This window comes from Zingiber officinale, chromosome 1A (genome assembly GCF_018446385.1).
Source record: "Zingiber officinale cultivar Zhangliang chromosome 1A, Zo_v1.1, whole genome shotgun sequence".
NCBI lineage: Eukaryota > Viridiplantae > Streptophyta > Magnoliopsida > Zingiberales > Zingiberaceae > Zingiber > Zingiber officinale.
Genome location: NC_055987.1, coordinates 148,034,323 through 148,059,791, shown reverse-complemented (window position 1 = coordinate 148,059,791; position 25,469 = coordinate 148,034,323). Strand labels below are relative to the sequence as shown.

Here is a 25,469-nt window from a genome sequence, read left to right as displayed (position 1 = left end):
TTCTGGAAGAAAAACAAAATAAAAAAGGTTTCAAAATGTTTTACGAATCAACCGGATTGCGTGAATTATAAAAGTAAATATGTAGCAAAGAATTAACTTTAAAATGTAAAATGGAAAGATGAAGAGTGCAATATATTAAAATTAAAACAAAGAATTGAAGAGCTTGGCAGCCAGCTTGAAATTTCTACTTGCTGCAGTTCATCTTTATTCAAAATTCTGCCACTCTAAACCCACACACACAAATGAAACTTACATTCTTACATAGCCAAAATCGAGGAGCAAAGCCAAAGAAACAGATACAGCTGTTTGCTCTAAGCCCCTGCAAAGTGCGAACCAGACTGCTCATGAAAATTTGTCAATACCGAAGTCAACAAAAGCAGAACCGAGAGCACAAAGTCGCAAATGGTGCTAGTACTGGCTCCCAAACTGTACTGGCTCAGAAACTAGAAGGTGGTTTAACGCTCGGAGCTACTATGACACAACGGAACAACAGCTGAAAACACTTAACAATAAATGCTTGCAATGTACACAGCTAATTAGCACATTAGTGAGAACACCATAAAGTGAAATATAATCAGCTGATCAACTTTGGAAGTGCCCTTATGAACCCCTTGAGGTACCCATATTCGTAGAATTTCATTTTCAACCGTTTGACTTATCACCAGCTCTCACAACGTTGCTCTCCAACCTGTATCAAGCAAAAATAAAATTTGGTATTACATAGATCAGAATTTTTTCGAACTCGGATCATGTTTGGTGACGTAACAATGCTCCACTATTTGTAAACATTCAGAACAGATGTATAGTCACAGCACCGTATGCCTATACAAGAGCAAAAAGGCTGATTGCATTCAATTAGTCAACGTGCGGTCAAATTAGCCTGACAATTACTTAACCTACGATAATGATGACATTATATTAATCATCAACGGCAATCACTCTTTCTGATGATGGATACTTGCAAGTCTCTGCCCCAATTGTTTCCCTGAATTGTCCATGTGACACGTTCACCTCCTGTGATTTTTCATCCTTTTGAGATTGGGATTCAGATTTGCTACAAGGTTGAGTTGCATCTCCTACAGTTTGTACTTGGGGTTTTTCAGCAACTGCCGGTTGATTTGACTCTGCAATAATTTGACACACATCATCGTGGATAGTCTCTAGCTGATGAAAGGTCTTTTTCATCCTAGAAACAGCGGAGGTATCGCCCAAGTGTGCATGCACCGAGTCGATAGTATTTTCTTCTATTACAGTGCACATCTGTAAGAGCAAACATTAAGTTGCAAAAAAATCTGACTCGGGTCAATATGAACCAGCAACCATGGTTTACCTCGTTATAAAGTCGGTGCAATCCTACTCGGCCATCTTTCTTGTCACAGGCAAGTTCTTCTGGAGCTGGAATTCAGAGTATAATCAGGTTTTATGTATTTTGCTAAATAAAAAAAAAAGCAAAAAGACCTTAAGAGCATACTAAAAAAAAAGATACGTACGTATCTGTTCCACAGCAGGCATTTGCCCCAACAATTCGGTGACATCCATGTTAAGATTACTTGTTTCTGAAACCTTTGTATCAACTTGTGGATCTTGAGTCAGCTGCTCACTTGCATATTTTTTCTAAGTGCCAAACGAGATAAAGTGAGTCAAAGTATATCAAGTACAAACCATTCTTGCATCTAGTAGACAATACATAAAATAATTGTAACAAGTACATAGTCAAGCAACATACTAAGATTCAAGTTGAATCAAGCAGGTGTAAGTCTAAGGGCAGAAGAAAAGAAATAGTAGACAAGGAAAAAAAGTAGATAAGAAACCTGTTGAAGATGCTTTTTTTATCACTTGCTTACCGGGGTGGATGAATAGAAGGGAAGCAGGGCCAAGGAAAAAAAGTGTGCTCTGCCCATGAAAAAATGATCACTTTTTCATATTCCTTTCTTTCATTGCATTTCCTGCCATTCATCCACCCAAGTAAACAGGCAATTGACATTTTACTTATCCAATATAAGTGATTTTATTTAGCTAGTTTATCAAGAAACAAACATGTTTCTCATTTCTTATTTTATCTTGTAGCATTTCTATACAAGGTAGACAAGCCCTAAAATCAGAGAAGCTTAAGAACTGATAAATAGGTTTTAATATTTAGAAGATCAAGCTATTTGGAACATGCACTATCTTCTGAAGTATAAAATTCAACTATAATAGTTTGGTGCAGCCAATTATACGAGTGTTTAGTTTTCAATCATGGAGCTAATCTCGTATGGCAAGAAAGATACTACTACCACCAACTTTATCAAGGGCTAGAAATTTAGAAAGACAATTCAAACTGCATCCACAATTACAGGCATAAAAACAATAGAAATAATTCTAGAAACATATTAAAAACCGAGGATTAACCAAGTAGTGAAATAGGATATGTCCTTTGTATTACTATCTAAAAAAATAAAGCACATGTACATATAACCTCTAGGTCTAAATGATTATCCATTATTCAACTATTGGATTAAGTCTATTTTTCCTATTATTTCAAGCAAAGCACAAGAAGTATAAATTTAACAAAGTTAAGTTATGGAAACATGCAATTCCCTTTTATAAAGCGAAATAAACTAAAACCCATACCACTTTAAATGAGTATTACATTATCCGTTACCTTAAAACATTCAAATTCTAAAGCTTTTTCTAAATGAAAATATCTCTTCCTTATGAATTCAACAACCCTTCTTTGCAATTCTCTTGACTGATACGAGCTGTAGCCGTCTTTTAAAGATTCAGGAATCCCCTGCAGAGAAAATACAAATATATAGTTTTTCTAAAATAAGTTTTAAATTTTTTCTAAAATAAGTTTAACTTCCCAATTTTCTAATGTTCTAATAAACTTACATTACAATTTTGAGCACTACTTGCAGTTGGAACAGAATCAACATTCTCATTAGTATGAACACTTCCAGAAAATGACCTGCCAGGAATATTTAACTCCCTACGGACAATATCAGCTATCCCTATTTCTTCGTCTTCTATGATATATTGCCATCGAGCATAACCATGCCTAACATAGAAAAAAATTCAATTTAGTCAGATGCAATACCGTCTTGACAAATATGTGACAAATATGAGTAAATGTACATTAGACATGGTTTAGGATGATGATACAATTTCACTAAATGAAAGTATAGCTAGGAACAAGCATTTTTTGATAAGCTTATCCGTCAAAAGGAAGCAAATTAAATATGAATATTTTCAAAAAACAAAAGGTAATCAGACAAAAAAACAATGACAGATCACTCCTTTAAACTTATTACTGAAAATACAAGCATTAATGTTTTCGGTAAATAGTGTAGTTAGCAAATTATAACAACAGAGTATGTGTACATACACAACACCATAATTGAAAATCCAATGAAAAAAAAATCAAAATATCTAGTGATTAAATGGATGATCTACAGAGAAGAAAATTTATCATTTTTTCTTCAGCCACAAAAGAGAAAATGAAAGGGTGTCAAAACCACGCCCCCTGTTTCTCCATACAATAATTAGCTGCCCAGCTTATGGGGCAAATTTGTAAAAGCAGCTAGAATATCAGACCTGGTGGAGATCAAAAGGTGAAACGTAACAACTACCTTCTGACTTCTTACTAGCTCAGGTTAAAATTCATACATGGCAAAACGATTAAGATATTTTCTTAGATTCAAACTTCATATAATTTGAAAATTGAAAACAGCAGAACTAGCTACTTAGAAAATGTGATATACAAAGTATCAAACTACAGGGATCATATTAAAATAGTCTGAAATTTAGTATACACAAACCAATGACATATTTGCCTTAACCAGTATTTAAACAGAAATCAGCCATAGTAATAATTGTTGCATACTTCAACATAGCTTTCAGCAGTGATTGATCGTGTTCTTCTTTCCAAAATCTTGCAGTCAGGCCAGGAAAATGCACCATTATATCTTCTGAAAAAAGCTTAGCTCCTGGATGTTCCGCGATGAACCTCATCTAACAATCATACAAGGGAAAATGGCCAAAACTGAAATATATAAGGAGAGCTCATAGAAGTAATATACAGTACGTGCAAGCAGTTCTTAAATAACAAAATTCTTCAAATATGCAGAGCATGATGCACAATATATTTGTCTAGCAATTAACAAGGTAAATGCCAATGAATCAGTGTGCTACTGACTGCTAAATGCATCAAGCCACTACTATAGCTAACTTGCAGCAATTTTCTTTTCTATCCACTTTATATTCAAGTCAGTCATCTTAGTTTGTTTTTACTCAGAAAATATAGGTAACATACATTCCAATAGAGTCTACATATAGCACAACTCTCAAACAAATAAAATTATTATGTTTACTTAGGAACAAACATGCAAAGAAACAGGGTCTAGGAGTCCATGCTTGATGCAAACCTAAACTTTAGAACAATCAGTACATTTCCAGTAATAACATATACCATAAGCATTGATAAAAATTATTAGATATTCTATTTTTCTCTAAATCCCACAAAAATAAATGTTCAGTATCATAAATCTTTTCTAAAGTAAAATAAAAAATCAATGTAAATATTTCTTTAGTTTATATTACTCAATTAGTTTTCTTAGTAAATGAGCAGCATGCATAAGCAAACTTTCAAATACAAAACTGTACTACATATTTTTTATTCATCTCTTATTCTTATGTCAACAGCTCTTCCGTCAAATTTAAAGGTTTCGCACATTAATAAAATTCATAAATAACTAAAACATCAATCCACACATTTATAAAAGCTTTCCTCCAATCCTCAAGCAATTTTTAAACTAAGCAAATTTTTAATCTTCTGAACTCTTTCAAACTTTAATACGAACATCATACAATTCACACTTTACTTACCTTTACTTTGTTTAGAGCTTCTTCAAAATTATTACAAAACTAAATTTTTCTGCATAGTCCTCATTAAATAATTTTTACATCTTAGCCTAACATCCAAATATCTTTTTTTTCCCTGTCTTCGTATCTAATATTGCTTAAATCGTTACATTCCAATTTTCTACCTTTGGATATACAATGAATATCCTTTCCCTGTTCTTAACTTATAGGTTCCATAGAACATACCATGCTTTAAGTTTCTTGTACTTAACAGATTTTCAACCTCAATTTAAACTGCTTTATACCTATTCAAGTTCTCATCTACTTTTATTGATCATAAAAAATGTCTTCTTTATACTAATAGCATTTGTACTTCCTAATCAAGAACAATTTTCTTTATATGTAAAACCCATATTCTTGAACTCAATCAATTTCAATAAGGTGGGCAAAGATAGGATCTGATTATGGTTGATATCTTGGACATGCTCGAAAGTCACTGGAAAATCTAAGATATGGTTCAAAATTTAAAAAGATTTATTGAAAATCAAACAAATTGAGTGAGGATAAAAAAGAATCAGGGATTTATCTTTTCTTTCCAAAATCAGTTGACTTCTTTTAGAATTTAGATCTAGACAAAAATCTGTAACAGCTTATGAGAACTAGGAAAACAAGAATCCAGAAGAAAATCCACGAGAAAAGCCCCAGCCAAACTCCTTTCCAAAGCCGATGATCCAATGGGCTTCATGATAGAAATTGTTTTTGTCAGTGGGTTGTAAACAAGCCGAGCCGAGCCAAACATAATGGTGTTCAAGTTTGTTTGATAAGATAACTGAGCAAGTCTAAAATGAACCAAGCCAAAAGATTGTTCAAGCTTAGCTTGATTTCTTTATTATGAGCTTGAACTTGATTCGAGCTTGGCTTAGAGCATGGTTCGTTTAGATGTTATGGAGCTCTTAATTCAAGCTTATTTGATTGGTTGAAACTTTAATATTTTAAGTTTGTTTGGTTGGTTAATGAGCTTGATAATACAATCTTATTTGTTTAGTTTAAAATTTATTTATTTATTTATTTATTTAGCATGTTAATAAAAGTTTATTGATGAACATGGTTCATGAATGTCACGAACATTAACGAACTGAACACATGTGTTCAAGTTTGTTCAATTAGTTTAACGGATTGTTCAAGCTTGTTCATTTAATTAATCTTGTGCGCATTGAACGAATATAAACAAGCTCTGACCAAGTTGAACACCAAACTTATTCACAAACATTCAGTTCATTTAAAGCCCTATGTCACTTCCTTGTATGTGAGAACAAAAAGATAAGGTTTGCTTTAGAGGGAATTGAGGCCTTGCTTGTGAGGAAGGCTAGTGATTTCATGTGAAAGAAGCAATTAACTTTTTTTTTTATACCAGGTATCCAGATTTGGTATTAGTGAGCAATTAACTATCGATATTCCTGCAACAGTAATAGCTAAACGATAAATACCATTTTGTAGTAATAGTCTTAGGAGCTTTTGATATGCAAAATTAATTACATAAGTGATGGCAAATAAGGCGATAACAACATATGTATGTTACAAATAAGGATAACAGCGTGTAAATATTATTATATGTATAACTAAATAGTAAATATATGATATGTATTAATACTGAATTAAATATTTAAGAGATGATAAATAACTATATTCTACTACATAATCAATTGTATATTAACAATTAATAAAGAATAAAATAAAATATTTGATAAATAATAGAATAATTAATAGATTAGTTATATTAATATTATTGCTTGATTAACACTTTAAATAACGATATCATGGTTAATTAAAATAATAAAGAATTTATAATTATCATTAAATATATAATTTATTGATTAATTACAATCAATATAACTATTGACAAAAGTATAATAATTAAAAAAAAAAAAAGATAGCATGGTGCACGAAGCTTCCGCCAATGCAGGATCTAGGGGAAGGGTCTATTGCATTTGATTATGAATGCTCTATAATTATGAATGCTCTATGATCGATATCATACCAATATCCATGTCAAACATACTTACAAATCTGATAATATGATGTTAGGTCACTTAAATATGATACATCATACAAACTTATTAATCTGATGATACAACGTGCAACAACAGCAATAACAACTTAATTGTTTCATTTTTTATGAATTTATCTTTTTATAGATCTCAATCTAAAAAATTATAATTATCCAAAAAAGTAAATTACTAAAATTTTCAAATGGCCAATCACAATACAGATATTGATCACACATTGTTAAACCTCTACCTTTGTCCTCTGCAAGAATTCATTGTCATAATCCTATCTTATTTGTTATGAAATTGCACACTATTTCAAAATTATCAATCTATTTGTTGCAAACTCCATTCTCCATTCAGTCTTCGAAAGGATAATATTATTGTCTTTTGAACTCTCATTATCTATTTGAAAGACTAGAAGCAATCTTTTTAGTAAAAAATTCAACTGGGGAGATGCGATCTCAAAGGACATAATAAAACAAATACCAATGAAATGCTTCTTAGGCCACGCATATCCAACCAATAATGCATTCATTGTTAAAGAATCAAAATTATAGTTAAAATGAGATTAATAGTTGATTGTCTTGAGCTTCTTAGTTTTCAAAAAAAAATAGAATTTTCTTTAAAGCATTTTATCAAGCACGATTGTTAAACAAAACTGTTAAGTAGATAGCACATTATTACATACCTTCTCTTCTATCAATTGAATATGTGCTATTCTAATCAATATATCCTCGATACGCGCTCCTTCTTTGGGAACACCATCTGTCAGTGAAGAAACATAGAAAAATGGTTGTCATTATAAATTAAAATGAAACAGTTGATGAAGTTCATGAATAGAACCTGAAAAATTGGGCAAGTCTGTCATATCCTCCTGGAGATGTCTCATGAAAAGTTCAGCATAACTGCCAAAGAGAAAAAACAGTTTAAAATACATATTTGCATTTCAGCAGCAGAAATAAAGAGGGTAGAGAAACAAGTAAATTTTTCCTCAACATAAGTCACTCTTAGTTAATGATATCCCACATTTATAGTTTAGGCAAAAAAAATTAAGAAACTCACTTTGTAGAGTTTATGATATTCATGTGAGGTAGTCAAAACTTCCATAAAAAAAGAGAAAATAGGTCCTTGGTCTATGTGTTCTGAGCCTGCTAGGATTCCCAATGTATGTAATTCTGAAAATATCAAGGCTGCAACATCTTCCCACTGCCTCTTTAAATAGGATATTGTTGTAACATCATTCCCCAAAAAATCATTTGAGGAGACATTGTTTCTCCTAAATGAGGCCGATAAATTTTCTTGAAATAATCATAAATTATGGATATATCTCCAACAGAGTTGAAAATGGGTAACAGAATTTTCCAAGGATAGCTAGATTGTGTGACTGAATAATAATAAAGAAAATACATTCATTAACAAAAAAAAATGATTTTTGCCGGTAACTATCTTGCTTTTGCATCTATGCAATTTTGTTAATTTTAATGATCACCTTGCTGTAAAAAGTAATAGGTAAATAGCATTATTGGTGTAGTAGGTTTAGTCTCGCAATGGTATTTAGTTAACACAATACAAGAGTGGTTTTTCAGGTCAAAGTTTTCCAAAGAGGTATTTCCCCTTGATGCAGCCTACATGTCACTGCCAGTGGATCCTTTTTCTCCTTCCCTCATCCATGTCTTCGAGCCTTCTCTTCAGCCAGCATTAACCATGCAGAATCCGTAATTTCTCCAGCACATGAGCAACATCCATGAGCACCACGCACCACAATCTCTTGGTGACTTCCCGCAAACCAATACTGCAAAGAAGCTGCAATCATCGCCATCTCCACCTACGTTCATGCCTAAGGCTGTAAACGAGCCGAGCTGAGCCAAACAGTAAGACGGCTCGGTTCATTATCTCTAAGCTCGAGCTCGGCTCGAGTTCGATTCGAGCTTTAGTTCTTAAGCTCGAGCTCAGCTCGTAATAAAATTAAATAGCTCGAATTCGACTCAAAAAAAGCTTGTTTAAAAATTTAAAGAGCTTAGTTCGAGCTCGTTTAAGATAATTAGCTATAATAATTGATAATATATTATTATATTTATTATTTATGTGATATTTGATTTTATATATATATATATATATATATATATATATATATATATATATATATATATATATATATATATATATAATAAGATAAATGAGTCTCTTAACGAACATGTTCGCGAGCCTCTTAAAGAATACGTTCATGATCCTCTAAACGAACATGTTCGCAAACTCACGAACCAAATATTATTAAGCTCGAGCACGACTTGATAATATTTTCGAGATCGAAACCAGGCTCGAGCTCGGCTCATTAACTTAATTGAAAGAACTCAAACGAACTTTTTTTCGAGCAAAGATCGGAATAGCTCGCGAGCGGCTTGGCTCGTTTACACCGCTATTCATGCCTATGGCACCTAAGATACTTGCAAGTTGAGTACCCAACCCAATTAATAATTTGTTAGATGAACCCCATTAATTACCCACTTTGAATGATAAATTAGCACCAAGACCAAATAATACGCATTTTACATTATTAATATATATGGATACCTGCAGGTGCATGCAATTTTAAGCAAGCTTAAACTTGACATGAACTTCAATATTAAGATAATCATTTACTGAACGCAACTCTAACAGGTCGAGTGCCTGTGGTACCAAGTATCAGATATTCATAGTCAATCACTAACAGAATCAATGCCTGTATGGGCAAATTCCCACCGTCACCTCCAATAAGGCCAATGCCTCCACCCTCAGTGGCTCTTGTGTGTAGTACAAGCCATCCTCACAAGATCTGCCATTCATGGGTGGTAGCTTCCTCAACCTGTTCAAGTGAGGGATCAAGATCCAAATCTCAGGTCGGCAAATGCATCTTCACACCAGCAACAGCAATGAATTCCATATGTATCACAAAAATGTCTCTCATTGTCACATGCTGGTTACCTTGCACCAGAGGAGAATGTTACTCTTTCTGCGTCCAGTGCTTGCACAAAGACAAGGCTGATTAGATCCTGCATCAAATATGGGAACAGATCAAGACCGCATCTTCAACAACAATATCTCCCAGAAAATCTCTAATAGACTACAAGGGTGAATTTCTATCACCTTTTTCAGTTCCAGGATTTCCTTAATTGCTGCTGATTAACTGATTTTCTATTATGTAAGCCATCTATGTTGCTTCAAATCATAAAATTCATTCTAGTTTTCCTGCCTTCCTCTAATTCCTGCCCTATCACGTATCCATTTTTTCTTAACTTCTTCCGATCACAAACTTTCTTCTTCCACTAGGCTAGAACTTAGATCTGAAACTCCAGCACACAATCCATCTCCTTCTAGCTTCTCGCCTTCCCTCAGATCTAGCTAAGATCTGGAACTGGTATAGATCTTCCAGCCTCTATTTCTTTGGTCTCTTCTCCTCTGTCTACCATCAATAGTTGAAAAAGGCCTGAACTAGAAAAATGGCTTATCCTCAATTTGCTATTTCCAGAAAAGAGTCAAGTTGAGACCTAATGATATATCACCTTGTCTCATTTGTCCAGCAAAAGAATGATCTATTTATCCATCTCCCCTCATAGGCCCTCAAATGCTTTAATTTTCCATCAAAGTATTGTGTGTTATATGTACTGCTTCAAGGAGAAGCCATTTCAGATTTTTGATCCTATTATCTATGTCTCCATCCTCGTTTCATTTGTTATTCTCTCTTAGTGGATGTGTTTATATAAAGTCAAAGAAATCATTGCCTATGTGTTCAGTCAATAATTCCCAGAGCTTTGCCAAGTTGTGTTTTCAAAATCATCTACTGTTCCAGATTATGTAACAACCTGAGCATATATACTACATACGCTCCATCTCAAGGGAGAATTTTAAGAGTACTAAAAGGATTACTGGTTTAGTGAGTTAAGTCTTAGAACCGTATTTTATATTAAGAGTTTAAGTACATATGAAGCCACCTAATCCCAATGTTGTGCAAAGAGAAGATATAAGAGTTTGTACAAACAAGGCAGGAAGTCTAAGAAATGACTACTGGCATCAATGAGAATCTTCTTGACAAATGAGAACAAACAGTTCCTCTCACTAAAACAAATTATCTGCCAACAAGTAATTAATGGACTAGGCGAGATTCTTCAAGACACACTAGGGAACAAAGACATTCACTCTATGAAAACATCTGAAAAAGCAAGGCTAGTTTCTGGAGAATTGTAGTAGCATTGCAGATCATGTCAAATGATATTCAAACACCCATTCAAATAAACTTCCTAATGCAAACATATTGATATGAATAACCAATAATATCAGAAACAGAGATCTTAAATCATAATTTTTAGTTAAAATAACAATCTGAGTGTATGTGGCATACTCTTGAACCTCTTGCCAGCTCTTCCCCTTTATTCTGGGAAGATATTCCTTCCATGAATAATCCTGAAAGCCGAACCTGCAAGAGAAAAGCTTGAATCAACTCAAAAAATTTGTAAAAAAATAAAGGAAAAAGAAATCCAAGACTTAAAATTATGCAAAAAGCTACAATGACATCACAGGTAAGCTTCATAAATAAAACCATGGCCAATCAGCAGATATTGAAATTTGAAAATATTTTCAAAGTGGAATGTCTATATAATCAAAAAAGAAAGACAGAATGATAAGAGCATAATCAGAAACCTATGCAATTCATTGTTACCTCATGACCAATTGCAGGAATAAAGACCTCTGGTTATGATTGAAACCAAGAACCCTGAAAGATTTCCCCTCACCCTCCATTAAAGGAAGTGGCTCTGAATAATCAGCTGTGATATTTTAAGAGAATTCAGACCATGTTTCACTGTAAGAAATTAAAGGCTCTGTGACTAAAAAAAGGTAGCCAGATAAAATACCACGTAGTTTCCTCTTTGAATATGGGCCCCTTCTTCCAGACACATTTCCTGGTAGATTAGATTCAGTATCACTCAAATCATCTTCACAACTGTAATCCTCATCTTCGGAACTCACATCTTGAACACCAGTGATATCATCCTCAGCAGATGCCATCTGGAATAAACCCAACAGAATTTTCAAATAATTGTCTACACTCATTATCTCTGGGAGTTCCCATCCAAATTCAAACACGGAGCTAAGTTCAGTGGTGATAAAATGTTCCATGGGTTTAGTATTCAATCAAAAACAAATAGCAGAGAAGGCAAGAAATACAATAGTGATAACTAATTAAACTGCCCAGAGAACATCTCAGAATCCCATATGAGAACTGGAACTTTTAATAGAATTTTAATGCCATGACAAAGAGAACCGAGCCATACTGAATCTCATTTCTAATCATTTTTTAGAAACAGTAAAGCAGTATAGTAGATAATCTGCAAGGGATGTTTGGGTTCGGGTGCACAAGTGGAATTTGTGGAATCAGATAGAGAAAAAAAAACCATAACTTGCTCATGTTTACTTAACAAGATCCAATTAAAAATATTATTAGGCAAAGGGTCAGTCACAAATAGCAGGAAAATCATAAATTTCAGTTGTTGCCAAAACTTGCAACCACCCTTAGATGCAATTTTTGAATGACAATTACCCTTCTGCTGCAAATATAAATCTCATTTCACTTTTTTTTTACTTTTCCAAAAAGGGTCAGAAACTATGCACCACCTATATGCACCAACCAGCATCATTGAAAAGGAAATTAAAATTCTCACATAAGACTTGTTATATAACAGCAAGAACAGTTAATGACATTGAGTTGGACCAATATCCTGAATGAAAGGAAGATGTCCTCTCCTAAGAGTACTCTGCAGAACCGTCAAACACCCTTGTTTTTAAATGATCAATCTACTTTAAGTAAAACTTGCATGTCTATGTAAGTGCATTGTATAACCACAAATTAAGGACTTAAAATAGCCGAAACTGAAGAACCAGCAAATGAAGATGGAGAAACAATAGCAAAAACAAGGGCTTCTCTTCAATATATTACTATCAAATACATTGTGCGAGAAGTTAAAATGTTTAATGACAACTGGGGGTATAAAACAAAACATTGTTGAGCGAGTGTCCCAACTACCAAGAACATGAGGACATAGGGAAACCATCAAATAATGAAATGATAAAAGTTATTCTCACAATAGGGACGATAGAAGAGAGAGCTATAAACGATGAGAAAAGGGTAACCCAACTGTAAAAAAATTGTAAACTGAATGTTATGCAAGAAAACCCAGAGAAAATGCATCAGAAGTACTTACAAGAAAGCCTTACTGGAATATATGACATGGAAAATAGGCATGTATTGCTACAATAAAGAGCCATACCTGTTTACGACTGCGTTTACCCTTGCCCATAGCTGTGAGCTCTTCAATTTGCTGAACCTCAAACTTGTCTTTCAGCAGTTCATCCCAGTAGTTTGCTCTGTCAGTGTTAGAGTTAGAAGCTCTCTCAGCCTCCAGTTGCTTCTTCATTTTTTCTTCTTGAGCAGCTGCAGCTTCCACTTCATCAATGTACTCAAAATTCGCCACCTAAAATATGCCAGGTAAATGACGAGCAATATTACAGGATGAAAAGTAAAACTCTTAGTACATAAGATCAAGATTATGAAATCATAGCAATTTCAGGAGTCCACCTTCACAGCACTACCAACGACAGCTGCATTCCTATTAAGCATATTAGGTAAAATCGGTATCTAATAGTTGAAACTGTCACAACCCATTAAATAGAACCAGTTTAAACCAGATGACCCAAAATGTTTAGGTTGTGTTTCCTATGAAGGAAGACAAGTAGGAAGGAAATAGAGTGAATGAAAGATTTCCCTAGTGACTAGCCTTATTAGATGTGCCTGGAAGAATCTTTTATTATTATGCCGTTAAATAATAAGAAGAAGAAAAAGTAAAACTCTAAAGCATATAGCAGACACCAAAACTCCTCGATGAATGAATTCAGCATTTAAATTAGGGCGTGCCATGAATCAAACTGCAAGCCAATAACAATCTATGTCATACCAATTGCTACCAGAAATCCTTAACAGTAAGGAAATATTGCTCTTTTCACATAAACCAATATCATAATGTACCAACATCAAAGAGAACTTGGCAACAGAAAAATAATCCGTGATAGATACAGTTATGAAAAAAGACATTTTAATAATAATCCTTAAACACCTTCCAATTTGACAAGAATAATCTTTTAGACTATGAGCCAAAGATCCAGTTTCAATAATATAATATAGACTCACACATGTGGCACGTCATAAATATGCAGATGAAATTAAATCCCCCTGCACCATGAATGGGTGATAACTTAAAATAAATGAACCACAAAAATACAAAAAAGATGTGACAACAATATGATGTATAGCTTTCAGAAACATGTCACGCACTTGAACCACAGTTCAAAATTAAGTCAAAAATACTAGCAATACACAATACAAGACGTTAGGCAAGAAATATACCTTAAAAGCTTTTAGGAAACCATCATCCTCTTCATCAACTGAAGATTCTTCACCATTAATATGGTCACGATTGAGCAATCTACATGGCAACATGCCAAAACCAATGTGATAACACATAAAATATGAATGACTAATCTATCTAAACAATCAGCATAATTTGTCAGAATTGTTGTACCTATCAATTGCTGCATCATCATAGTGTATTTGACGAGCTTTAGCTTCATCACTTTCATCAGCAAATAACTCCTTTGAACCATATCTTATTATGTCATCCAACTCCTCCTAGAACCTCAAACGCAAGACATCAATATCAGCACAATGCGTTAGCAAAAGTCAGTTGACTCATAGCCAGTAAAAGGCTTCCAGTTTAACATCAAAAGGGTCAAAGGCTAAATAAACCTCATGAAGATGAGAACCAAAGAGAAAGCAAATGGTTTGAAATCGAAGAAAACACCTGTATCAATCCATGGCCATTGTTTTTAAATTAATTATGAGTCTGCATATTATAGATATTTATTGTTAAGTATCATTATGAGGAATTTTTTACTCCAAGCCTTGCTACAATAGCTAATGCCAAGCTAGCTGGCACCTAAATAAACAAACTTAATATCTAATACGAATAGTCTATTTGTCATAAATACCAAGGCATTGTATGCCTTTCTGAAATAACATAATAAAATTTGAGTACTCACACTGATACCACTCTAAAAATCTGAAACCACACAAGCAAGTCTTGTGGATCAACCCATGCACCACATGAATTTATTGAACAACCAGCTTACAATTCTATAGTATTGGCTGTGTATTGAGACACTAGATATAGTCATTCAGTACAGTAGTTGGAAAACATATACAAAAATTGACACAGCACATCAGCACATGATATCCTAGAGAATAATTGAGTAATTTTCTATAAAAATGAATTGCAAAAAAGTATCAAATACTCAACGTTTAATGATATCACTAGACTAGTGTGTTGGTGATTGATGGTGTTATTCTATGGAACCTCATTAGAAATTTACTGGAAAGATAAACCAAAAAATAGTGTTCGCTTTTGTCATAAAATTGCAGGAAGTTACAGAAAAGAATCACACTTTCTATCTGATTTGAATGAAAATGTATTAAGAAAAACTGGAGAAATATTATAATTCCTCAGTTGTTTCTTTCCCCTCTATTTCCTTCCAAGGATGCAGAGTGATCGTGCACTTCACTACCCTGAATTCCTTCACAAAGCCTTTCTTCAGAAAGGCCCAATTTCCTATGGGGGAGGGAAATACCTAGGGAGAGAAAGGATATAGGAAAAATAATTTGAAGGAAAAGATGACAAATTTTCCCTAGTTTATGCTTCCTTGAAAGGAAACAAAGAAGGAAAAGTTCAAATATATAAAATTGATTGTTTAAAGACAAAAAACATTGAAAATTTTAATAAATCTTGAAGAAAAAATTACTTTGATGGGAATTCAAGATAAAAAAAATTCTCAACAGTGTTGCTACTGCACAATTTAGGCAGAAGTTATGTCAAGAAGTAGGAGAAAGCAATCACTAGACTCTTCCTTCCCTCGATCTGCACAAGAAAATGAAGGGAAACAACGTGGTGACATTGGGAAGCATTACTCTAGGCACATTTCATTCCACATCTCCTTCATTGGAAACTAAACCTTAATATTTCTCAACCTCTTAAACACTATAATCCAATTGACATACAATTTGTTCTACCACAACCTATTAGTGGTCATTAACCAAATTCATATCATCTCCACTTAATTTCTCACTCTACCATCCATCAAGATATACCTAATTGCTGCCAAATAATAATAATTTAATTATATTTTTCTAGTAACTCCGCACTCTTAACGTATATTTTCTACATTAATCTTTTTATGTGTTATTTCTTAAACTATCCCACACCTTAATCAAAAATGTGTGATGAGTCATACCATTCTTATAATAGATTAGCAGAGTAGATAAACCTGGCCATCCATATACTATCATTTTTTTTGAAGAATACATGAAGTCATGCTTTTCAATTGATTGATATTCTTTACCTACCTCATCCCCTTAGATCTTCCATTATAATTCAACTCTTCTACCTATTGAACCCATTAGTTGTCTTTCAACAAGTTAATATCATCTCAAAATATTACCTCAATGGGAGCTAGACATAAATGATCTCGAATATTAATATTTTTATTTTTATCCTTTCGAACATCCCTTGGCATTCTTGTCTCTGCTACATCTCCTATCAGTTCAATAGTCCAATTCATCAAGTATGATGAGTCAAAGAACAGTCTTTTGAACTTTCCCTATTAACAAAAGACTCAAGAATCTAGTTCCCAGTTTGACCATTCTTCCATCATCCTATAACTATATCCTCATCAATAGTCGATTCTTGTTGGATATCATATTCAATATATCTAAAACTCTTACGGAGATTTTATGTCCATCTATCTTAATCAATTGATTCTTTTCCTGTTACCTAAATTACATATCATATATTAATTTTTGTTCTACTTAATTTAAACCCTTCCATTTTTAATTTTTTTCCTCCATAATTGAAGCTTCAAATTAATCAAACTACACTCTCATCAATGAACATAATATCAATCTGCAAATAACATATATCAACAAGATTTATCTTCAATATGACACATCAGTTCATCTAATACTGATGTGAAAAGGATAGGAAAACAATTGGCGCACTCCCATAAGCTCTCACAAAGGTAACCACATTGTAATGCATATCATTTATCACATTAATACTAGGTAATTCATTGGCTGAATAATTAAGAAATTGATGGAGGATCAAGGAACTCCTTATAGAAATCTGCAAATATGAAACCAATGTTCGGAAACATGGTATATCATCGATTAACCCTTCAGGTCATGAATGGGATAGCATTGTACAAGAGACCTGAATCTTCAAATAAGACTTAGCATCGTGTAACAAATTCCTTGTTTTATCACAATAAACATAACGAGCACAAAAAATGAATTCAGACTTCACCTGAAACCTTCATTAGCATCAGTTGGTTCAATTGCAGGTTCTACACCTTCCAACATATATGCATGGCAGCATAGCTTACGAAGTTCCATAACAACATTGATGAGTGATATCTGCATTTACAAAGAAAAATAGGCAATGAGCATCAATATTGATGCACCATCTCACTTCAGCCCAAAAATAATACCTGAGGCCCGCCACGACGAGCAAGTATTTGGTAATTACGAGTGAGGATGGCCTTATAATATTCTTTTTGCACATTACTTAACTCAACCCTTAAAATTAATTCCTTCTTTGGAGGAAGATCCTTCATAACATCTTTCTTTACTCCTACAATAATGAAAACAGTGGCCTCAATGAGTTAAGAAAGTATCACACTTCCAATTCCAAGTCCTACTATAAATACAACAAAAATACATGCTAAAACAGGTTAACATCCAAAAACATTGTACTGTATCAACAAGGAAACCTGTAAAAATTGCTTAACAAAAGAAGCTTAAATGGGAACCATATTTTATTGTGCCAGTTGAACTTCCATAACATTCCACATTGAAACACAATATAAAGTTCTTATCAGAATTTCATAGCACATCCCTTCTTAACAAAAGCATTTATCCTTAGAACCCCATACACATGATATCCTTTATATTCTTCAGTTTTTCTGTCATTAATTGAATGAATAACCAAGTGATTCAGGAAAAAACCGTTTCCAAATCTTAATAATTGATTGGGGAAGAAACTATCTATGCCTGCATGAGATTACTTGACCTATATAAAGTGTGAGGATGTGGCAAGCACAGTCCAAGAGCACAAGCTCTAACCATGCATGGATAAATGTTATAATCCTAATTCTAGCAAGCTTTGAACAGAACGGGAACAATACCAAGATATATACTAACCTGCACCGCCAAGTATCATTCAGCAAGACAACAAAGATAAGGAAACTCTTGTTTAGTGGCATCGATATGTCAGACAAGAAAATACAAGTTTCCACATTGGGTCTTAAGAGGCCAAATAGTTGAAATGTAGGGTCAGGGTTTTGGATATCTGAAACAGATTTTGGATTTTGACAACATGACAGACAGTCCTGTTATATATCACTCAATAAAATCACAAATAAAAATGAGCATGCAATCTATTGTGCCAATCTATTATATCGATTATATGCATGAATACCAGCTAGTCAAATCATGATAAAAAGTATGAACAATTTGATCTATCTAACCAGGCCACTAATACACAGAATTTTGTATGAGTAAGAATATAAACACAAAAATAGGTTTTGCAAAATACAATCAGCACACTTGTAAATAAAGTCAATCAAATACATTAATATTAAAAGAACTACCAAAATCAAGTAACTCAATACAATAAATCCAATTTATACTTTTGAAAATTCCAAGAGCATATACATTCATCAAAGTAAGAAATATCAACAGTTAGCAATTGCAGAGAATATTCATTATATTAAATGTGTGTGTGTGTGTCTAAGAAAGTAGAAATATATTCTCTGAAAAAACGAAATAAAAAAGAAGACTACTCTTTAGGAGGTGTGGGGCCAGCATCTTGTGAAGCCTATCAATTTGCTCTTCCTGATTTATATCCTTGAACTCCTTCTGGAAATCTTCGATGCTTGCAAACTAAAAACAATAATAGTTAAATACTATAGTTAAATAAATTTCTAGAATGCATGTTCTTCAAAAACGAAACTCCAAGTAAACTTGAGCAAGAAATCAATAATTCCAAATAACAAATCTCAAGCAAATTGAACAATGTGAATCCTTCATAAATCTTGGTTGAGGAAATGATAGTTCCACTAAACCATAAATTGGATGAGATGCATAATAAATATGCAAGAAAAGGAAAAAAGAAAAACAACATGTGAATGTGCAACTGAGTTATACGATAAAATGTTTCACCATCCTACAAAGGACTAGTAGAAGCAAAATTCAAATAATACTAACCTTTCCTGCATCAAGGAAGTGCATAAGCATGAATAGCTCGTCCAGGTTGTTCTGAGAAAAAACAGAAATATCCTATGAATGACTAGACATTTTTAATTGAAAAACAAATTGAAGATATAAGGAATCCCAGAATATCTAACATACATAAATTTACACAGCAAACAAAAACGATGAAGCACTAAAAGTTCTTGATGCAATAGAAAGATTATCTTCAAGAAATTATATGAGAACTTTTAAAATGATCTTATCCATAAACAGCATCTAACTTTAGTTCGTAGCGCTCAGAAATGAGAAATTTACATGATGTGCATTTGTTTTTCATATCTTGGAAGTCACAAAATGTTAGGAAGAAAAACCCATTGCTTTTAATGCATTTACAATCATAATTGATTAAATCAAACAGTGCAGTATGTTTTTTCAAACAAAAGAATTCAACCTAAGAAATATAATCAACAGATGAAAATCATCATTATGAGATTATATATCAAGCAAACTCATCCAAGATTCATGTCATAAGGGCACATCATCAGGTAGTAAGTTGAGAAAACAAGAAATTTCCATTAAAATGATCAGAGAGCACAACCACCTGAAGAGGGGTTCCAGTTAAAAGTACACGATGTTTTGTTGAGTAGAGTTTGAGTGAATGGAATAATTTGGATTCCTTGTTCTTCAGTCTGTGGCCTTCATCCACAATCTACATAGGTACAATTGTTAGAAATGTGCAAAACTATATTTAAAGATAAACACAAAAAGAACGACTTACCATGCACTCCCATTCTATAGACTTTAGAACAGCTGAGTCCATGTTAATCATTTCATATGAGGTTAACAGTACGTTGAACTTGATCCGTGCTTGTTTATTTTGGTTACTAGATTGAATAAGCTTCTTTTTTTTATGCTTCTTAGACTTAAGTTTTGGGTAATAAAACTCATATTTCCTAATAACCTCACGAGCCTGGGAAGATCCAACGTACATCACCTATAACAGATATATTAGATTATTTCATAGAAAGGATTTGAGCATATAAGCACATAAGCAACTTCACAGTTGTTCAAGACTCACAACATTCATATGTGGAGCCCAGGTTGCAAACTCACGCTCCCAGTTGCGCAGTGTTGATAGTGGTGCAACCACTAAATAAGGAGAGATGTTCTCTTCAAACAAAGAAGCTAAAAAGGCAATGCTTTGTATGGTCTTTCCTGTATATAACAGAGATTTGTCTCAGTCTTAACAAAAGATCAATTTCACATAGATCATTGTTTTCAAATTGCTACAAGGTAATATTACCAAGACCCATCTCATCAGCAAGGATGACATGTGTACTTTTAGACCATGAAAACCTCAGGAAATTCAAGCCCTCAAGTTGATATGGATGCAATTTACCTTCAATAATACCAAAAGCAACATGACGTTAAACCAAATCTAAAAGATATTGATATTCTAAATAGTTAACATGATAATGATATTAATACATAAACTTACCAGAAAGAAATTCTGGAGTGGCATCATATTGTTGAAAGTCTTTCTGTTTTTGCTTCAACTCTAAATTGGGGTTAAGACTTTTACTCTTACTGCGGGATTTCTTTGGACGTCTCGATTGAATCATTTCATATCTTTCGATATCAGGCTTGAAGGTGGAAATATCAGACCCCACTTCCCATGTACACTCATCATAAGCAAGTTCTTTCCATTTTACAAAATATTCACGCTCATCACCAGTATTCCTGTGAAAAATACATGACTAAAACAGTGAAGTAGTGCAAAATTAAAGTAGCATTTGAATCCAAAAAAAAAATGGTAAACACACACATCATAGAAACAAAAGTGTATGGTCAAACAGACACGATGGCTCAGCCATACAGTGCAATGACATGTTGAGATGTTATCCAGAAACTTGTGCAAGCTCAAAATATGAGATATAGGATGAACACAACAATAACCCAAATGAGACTGCCTTTAATAATACAACTCAGCTAAATGAGCTATTTCCTAATATTTAAATACATAAAGGCTAATATACTCCCATCTGTTAGTCTATAATCTTTTTCCTGCACAACAATAAAAGTGTTCCCAGCCATTTGAGATCATCTAAACAAAGATCTTTCTTCCAGCCACTTACACTAATCTTGTTTACTGACATAATTGTATGAAAGAAAGTTAATCTTGTGTTTATTAGACTAAAACTTCCTTTCCCTTCACCTCTGCCCAATTTTAATAAAAATAAAGGAATTGGACCGAATAAGGAATTAAATTCCTTCCTCCTCTCCTCTCCTCTTCCTGTCAATTATCAGGAAGAAATTAATTTTTTGGTTTTTTTTTCCTTTTCTTTTACCTCGTACTTCCATCCAAGTAAGCACTGCAGTAAAGAAGATAAAAGAGGAAGAATAAACAAGAACTGTCTTAACTTTCATCAATTTGTTCTTGTTAGTTATTCCATAATCAAAAGCAATTACACCTACTCACGAGATATTTGTGGTGACTGACAAATTTAATCTATTTAGCCTAAAATGCTAAAAAAGGACACGAAATTGCCCACTACAATTACTTGAACCCATAACTTGAACTTGCAATTCATTGTTATTCTGTATAGATGAATGAAAACTAAAGAAAAGGAAAGAAACATAGACCAAACATGCTAGTTTACTGTAACACCAAAAACAAATTTAACTGAGCAAAGAACTACCAACCATAACATTGATAACTGCACAAATGAAACAGACATGGTCATTAGGATGAAATCCTACCGATATACAAGGAGTGATCCATAGGTTAGGATCATAGTATCAAGAAATGTTGGATCCATATAATTTAATAAGAATATTTTAAAAAATAATCCACTATTTGACATTTAAAATTTATCATATGTATTAAATGTCAATATTTACTATTAATATTAATGTTCACACTATCATTCCAAATACATGAAGCATATAAAAAAACTACTGATACAGTAAATATATTAAAAATACAAAAAATTATCAAAGTATTCAGCTCTATATATCAAATAGTAACTTTTATAAGGTGAATAAAAATCATGAGAAAAATAATAATAGCTGAGAGGATAACAATAATTAAAAATAAATTTTCTACTTAGGAATCAAAAAGTATCACAAAGTAATTATTTTCTATAGCAAATGTCAATTGTTATTTGACTGAAAATTTATTGTTTGAAACCAAGATTCTGCACAGGAATGGTAAGCATGCATAAGATTAGATTGTAGGTTCATAAATGCCAACCCAATTCAGATCTTAGTTGGGATCTAAATGCTACTAAAGATTTGGATCAGGTTAGTTTGGATCAAAGGAACCTGTAATCCTTAGATATGGATCGCAATTTTGGTTACTATAAAAACAGATTATGTTCATAGTTGTTGTAAATAAGGTGAAGTGAATGATAAACTAGTGAATTCCTTCAGATACTTAATATCAACCTGCTAGCAAGGACTCTGTCGACAGTGGTCCACTCAGGACGAATAGCCACCCAATCATCATCTGACTTATTCAATGTTTCCATTTGTTTGTGGAAAGTGTTTAACCTACTCTTCAATCGAGGATGAGTCTTGGCAGCTTTTATAAATTCTTTCTCGGGAACCCTGATTAAGAGGCATAATTGCACGGTTAAAATGTGCTCAAAATTAAGTAATACTCCAGAGAGAATGAAAAAAATAAAGTACATTAGGTAGTAAAATAAAATCAATTAACAATGCATATGAAACTATTAAAAGACAAAATTAGCTGATATTCAAATACCAAGTGCAATGAAGGTATGAAAACCCTTTCCATTTAACAAGATATTGTTTGACTTTAGTCTGACTTGAAAAAAACTTGGTAGAATCATTCTTATCTGCCATTGTCGGGCGCATTTCACAATCTAAAATCTTTTCAACTTCAGTTAAGGGGCTCACCTGAAAATAAGCAGCGTCAACAATAATCAGAAACTCATTAATAAACACAAGATAAAAGTAAGGACCTAAAAAACATACACATTCAGGACAGCTCCATGTATCACCTAAAAGTGCTCTGGAAGAAGGGTATAAGCACCCTTTGTGAAAAGCATAGGTACATGTAGTACAGTTAATGAGGCTCTCACTGGCCCCACAAAATTGGCATGAATCTTCTTTCTGCGAAGGGGAAAAAAAGTATCATTGATATGTTAGTAAAAAAAATTACAGCCTAGGAGCATAAAAAAAACCTGAAGCCAAACTGAACTAGTGGATATTCCATACACTATGCTGTATATATGTCTCCTTTTTGGGAAAGTAGGATGACAATTTCACACATACTAGTCTTCCTATTAATTAAATATATCATTGTATCTATAACAACTTTGTTAAACAATGATTTTACGGCATAAAATGAACTGTCTAGATAGAAAACAACATCTTTGAATAACTAGCCTGCACAGAAAGGTGTAACTAGCAATCAGTAGCACAAAGAATTTGTATGACAATGTAGTTCCTATTTCTACTTCCCAATTATAATGGTATGGCTCTAGGAGTATGGTACAAAATCCATCACAAATTAAGTACTGACAAGTTGTCATGATTAAGATAGATACTGATGGTGTAGTAATTTGCTATTTCATGACAAATAAGCAAGAAATGCAAAGTCCAAAAACTATAGCATGTAAGCAATGGCGGAGTATGATTGTATAAATAGTATCAATCAAAAATATTACAGAAATAATGCAGTGCTTAAGAAGATTACACAGTAAATTAATGGAAATAATAGTTTGCATATGTTGGCCTACCATTCAAACCAACAAGCCATGGACCAAGACATTGCTCATGAAACAAAAGATAGGCAATTGAAGTGGAAAGGGCCATGAGGTTTTGCATGACAATTGTGCACCCAGAATTAGGGAGAAAAGAAAAACTATAGCACTGGGTAGTTAAGAAACATGTACAAAAAACTTAGTATACCCAATATAAGGAACTTCAAATGAATGAGGTATCTAAGGCTAAGCTTGCATTGGTTATAAAAACAAATCAGATCCAAAACAATGGTGATGAAATTTTTTCCATTCTTTACTTGGACAGAAACACTTGAGGCTATATGCTTAAATCGTTAGAAATATAGGGCAAATAAAAAACAGTGGATATTTTTCCCATTTATTTAGAGATATTTTATGGCAAAAGTGGTTGATTACAAAGGGTCCAATTTTTCTGAATTTTATATCTGCCCAAATGTGGGTGGAAATGAAAGCAAAACTGTGTGTGTGTGCGCGCGCGCGCGTGTGTTAGCTATGAGTATACATATACAAATCACTATAGAGCTCTGTTCTCACCTTAGCCACTATACTCACCTACCATGCCAAAACATCAATAGCCATTTTCCTAGGAGACACCAAATTTTCAACATCTCCAGTGACACTTTGCACACAACCACACTGCACGAGGATATCAACAGATATAATTATTCAGATTTTCCTCCTTCAAGTGATCCTCAAAGTAAAGGTCGTTTTTCATTCTCCCAGCATGATACAAAATGGACCAACAGAATTCTTTACAAATTCAAGAGCAGGCAAAACTAGGTAAGTTGTTACTGCTTTGTCATCCATTGTTTTCCCTGAATAATCGAAATCATTCAAATAAACAGAGAGTGACAGTTTTCATCTTCCATTTTTCATCCGCTCCTTTCATTCACCAAACAGGGTGAAAATTCAATAATAAAACAAAGCTACAAAATAAACGAGTCACAAGCCCACCCAGCTTCAGTTTAAAATTATATGTCTTCCTTTAAACAAAACACTCGAGAATCGCCATGAGAGTAGCAGAGAGAGAAAGGGGGAAAAAACGTACCGCGTCAACCCTCTTAAACTTTTCGGCCGGTTTCTCCTCCAGCTTTCTCTTCAATGCCTTGGAGACGACGAAATCGTCGTCGTCGGACTCGTCAAGGTTATAGAGAGGCCGCTTCTCGGACCTCACTCGGAGTCGCTCCACCAAACTACTCATTGTCGCCGATCCTCCCTAGATCCCACGGCCAGCGCGGGGTGACAGACCTAGCAGACACCTGCACAATGCTTCCGACGACAAGAACTGGGATCTCGTCCCACTCGCCGTCTCCTTCCCTCCGACTGAGAAACCCTAGGACACCACCGCGCCGAGAAGGATCGACGGGCAAATTGTCACTCGGTGTGCCTTCAGATGAGTCTAACTTTATTGAGCAGAGGCCGATTAGA

The 25,469-nt window shown here is 33.6% G+C and overlaps 1 protein-coding gene across 1 annotated transcript; it reads right to left on the bottom strand.

Moving 5' to 3' along the window:
• Positions 1 to 752: 752 nt before the first annotated feature.
• LOC122004843 (CHD3-type chromatin-remodeling factor PICKLE-like) lies at positions 753 to 25,469 on the bottom strand. The gene is made up of 28 exons (XM_042559663.1): positions 25,090 to 25,469; positions 23,272 to 23,409; positions 23,039 to 23,193; positions 22,720 to 22,881; positions 20,771 to 21,012; positions 20,576 to 20,671; positions 20,351 to 20,487; positions 20,051 to 20,266; positions 19,874 to 19,981; positions 19,288 to 19,338; positions 18,864 to 18,963; positions 17,511 to 17,653; positions 17,327 to 17,436; positions 14,722 to 14,776; positions 14,498 to 14,604; positions 14,323 to 14,401; positions 13,190 to 13,393; positions 11,777 to 11,930; positions 11,584 to 11,689; positions 11,266 to 11,340; positions 7,734 to 7,795; positions 7,579 to 7,655; positions 3,866 to 3,993; positions 2,875 to 3,040; positions 2,645 to 2,773; positions 1,491 to 1,614; positions 1,331 to 1,395; positions 753 to 1,260 (listed from the first exon to the last, which is right to left on the bottom strand). The coding sequence occupies exons 1-28, from the start codon at positions 25,240 to 25,242 to the stop codon at positions 919 to 921; spliced, it is 3,684 nt and encodes a 1,227-aa protein (XP_042415597.1). The 5' UTR covers positions 25,243 to 25,469; the 3' UTR covers positions 753 to 918.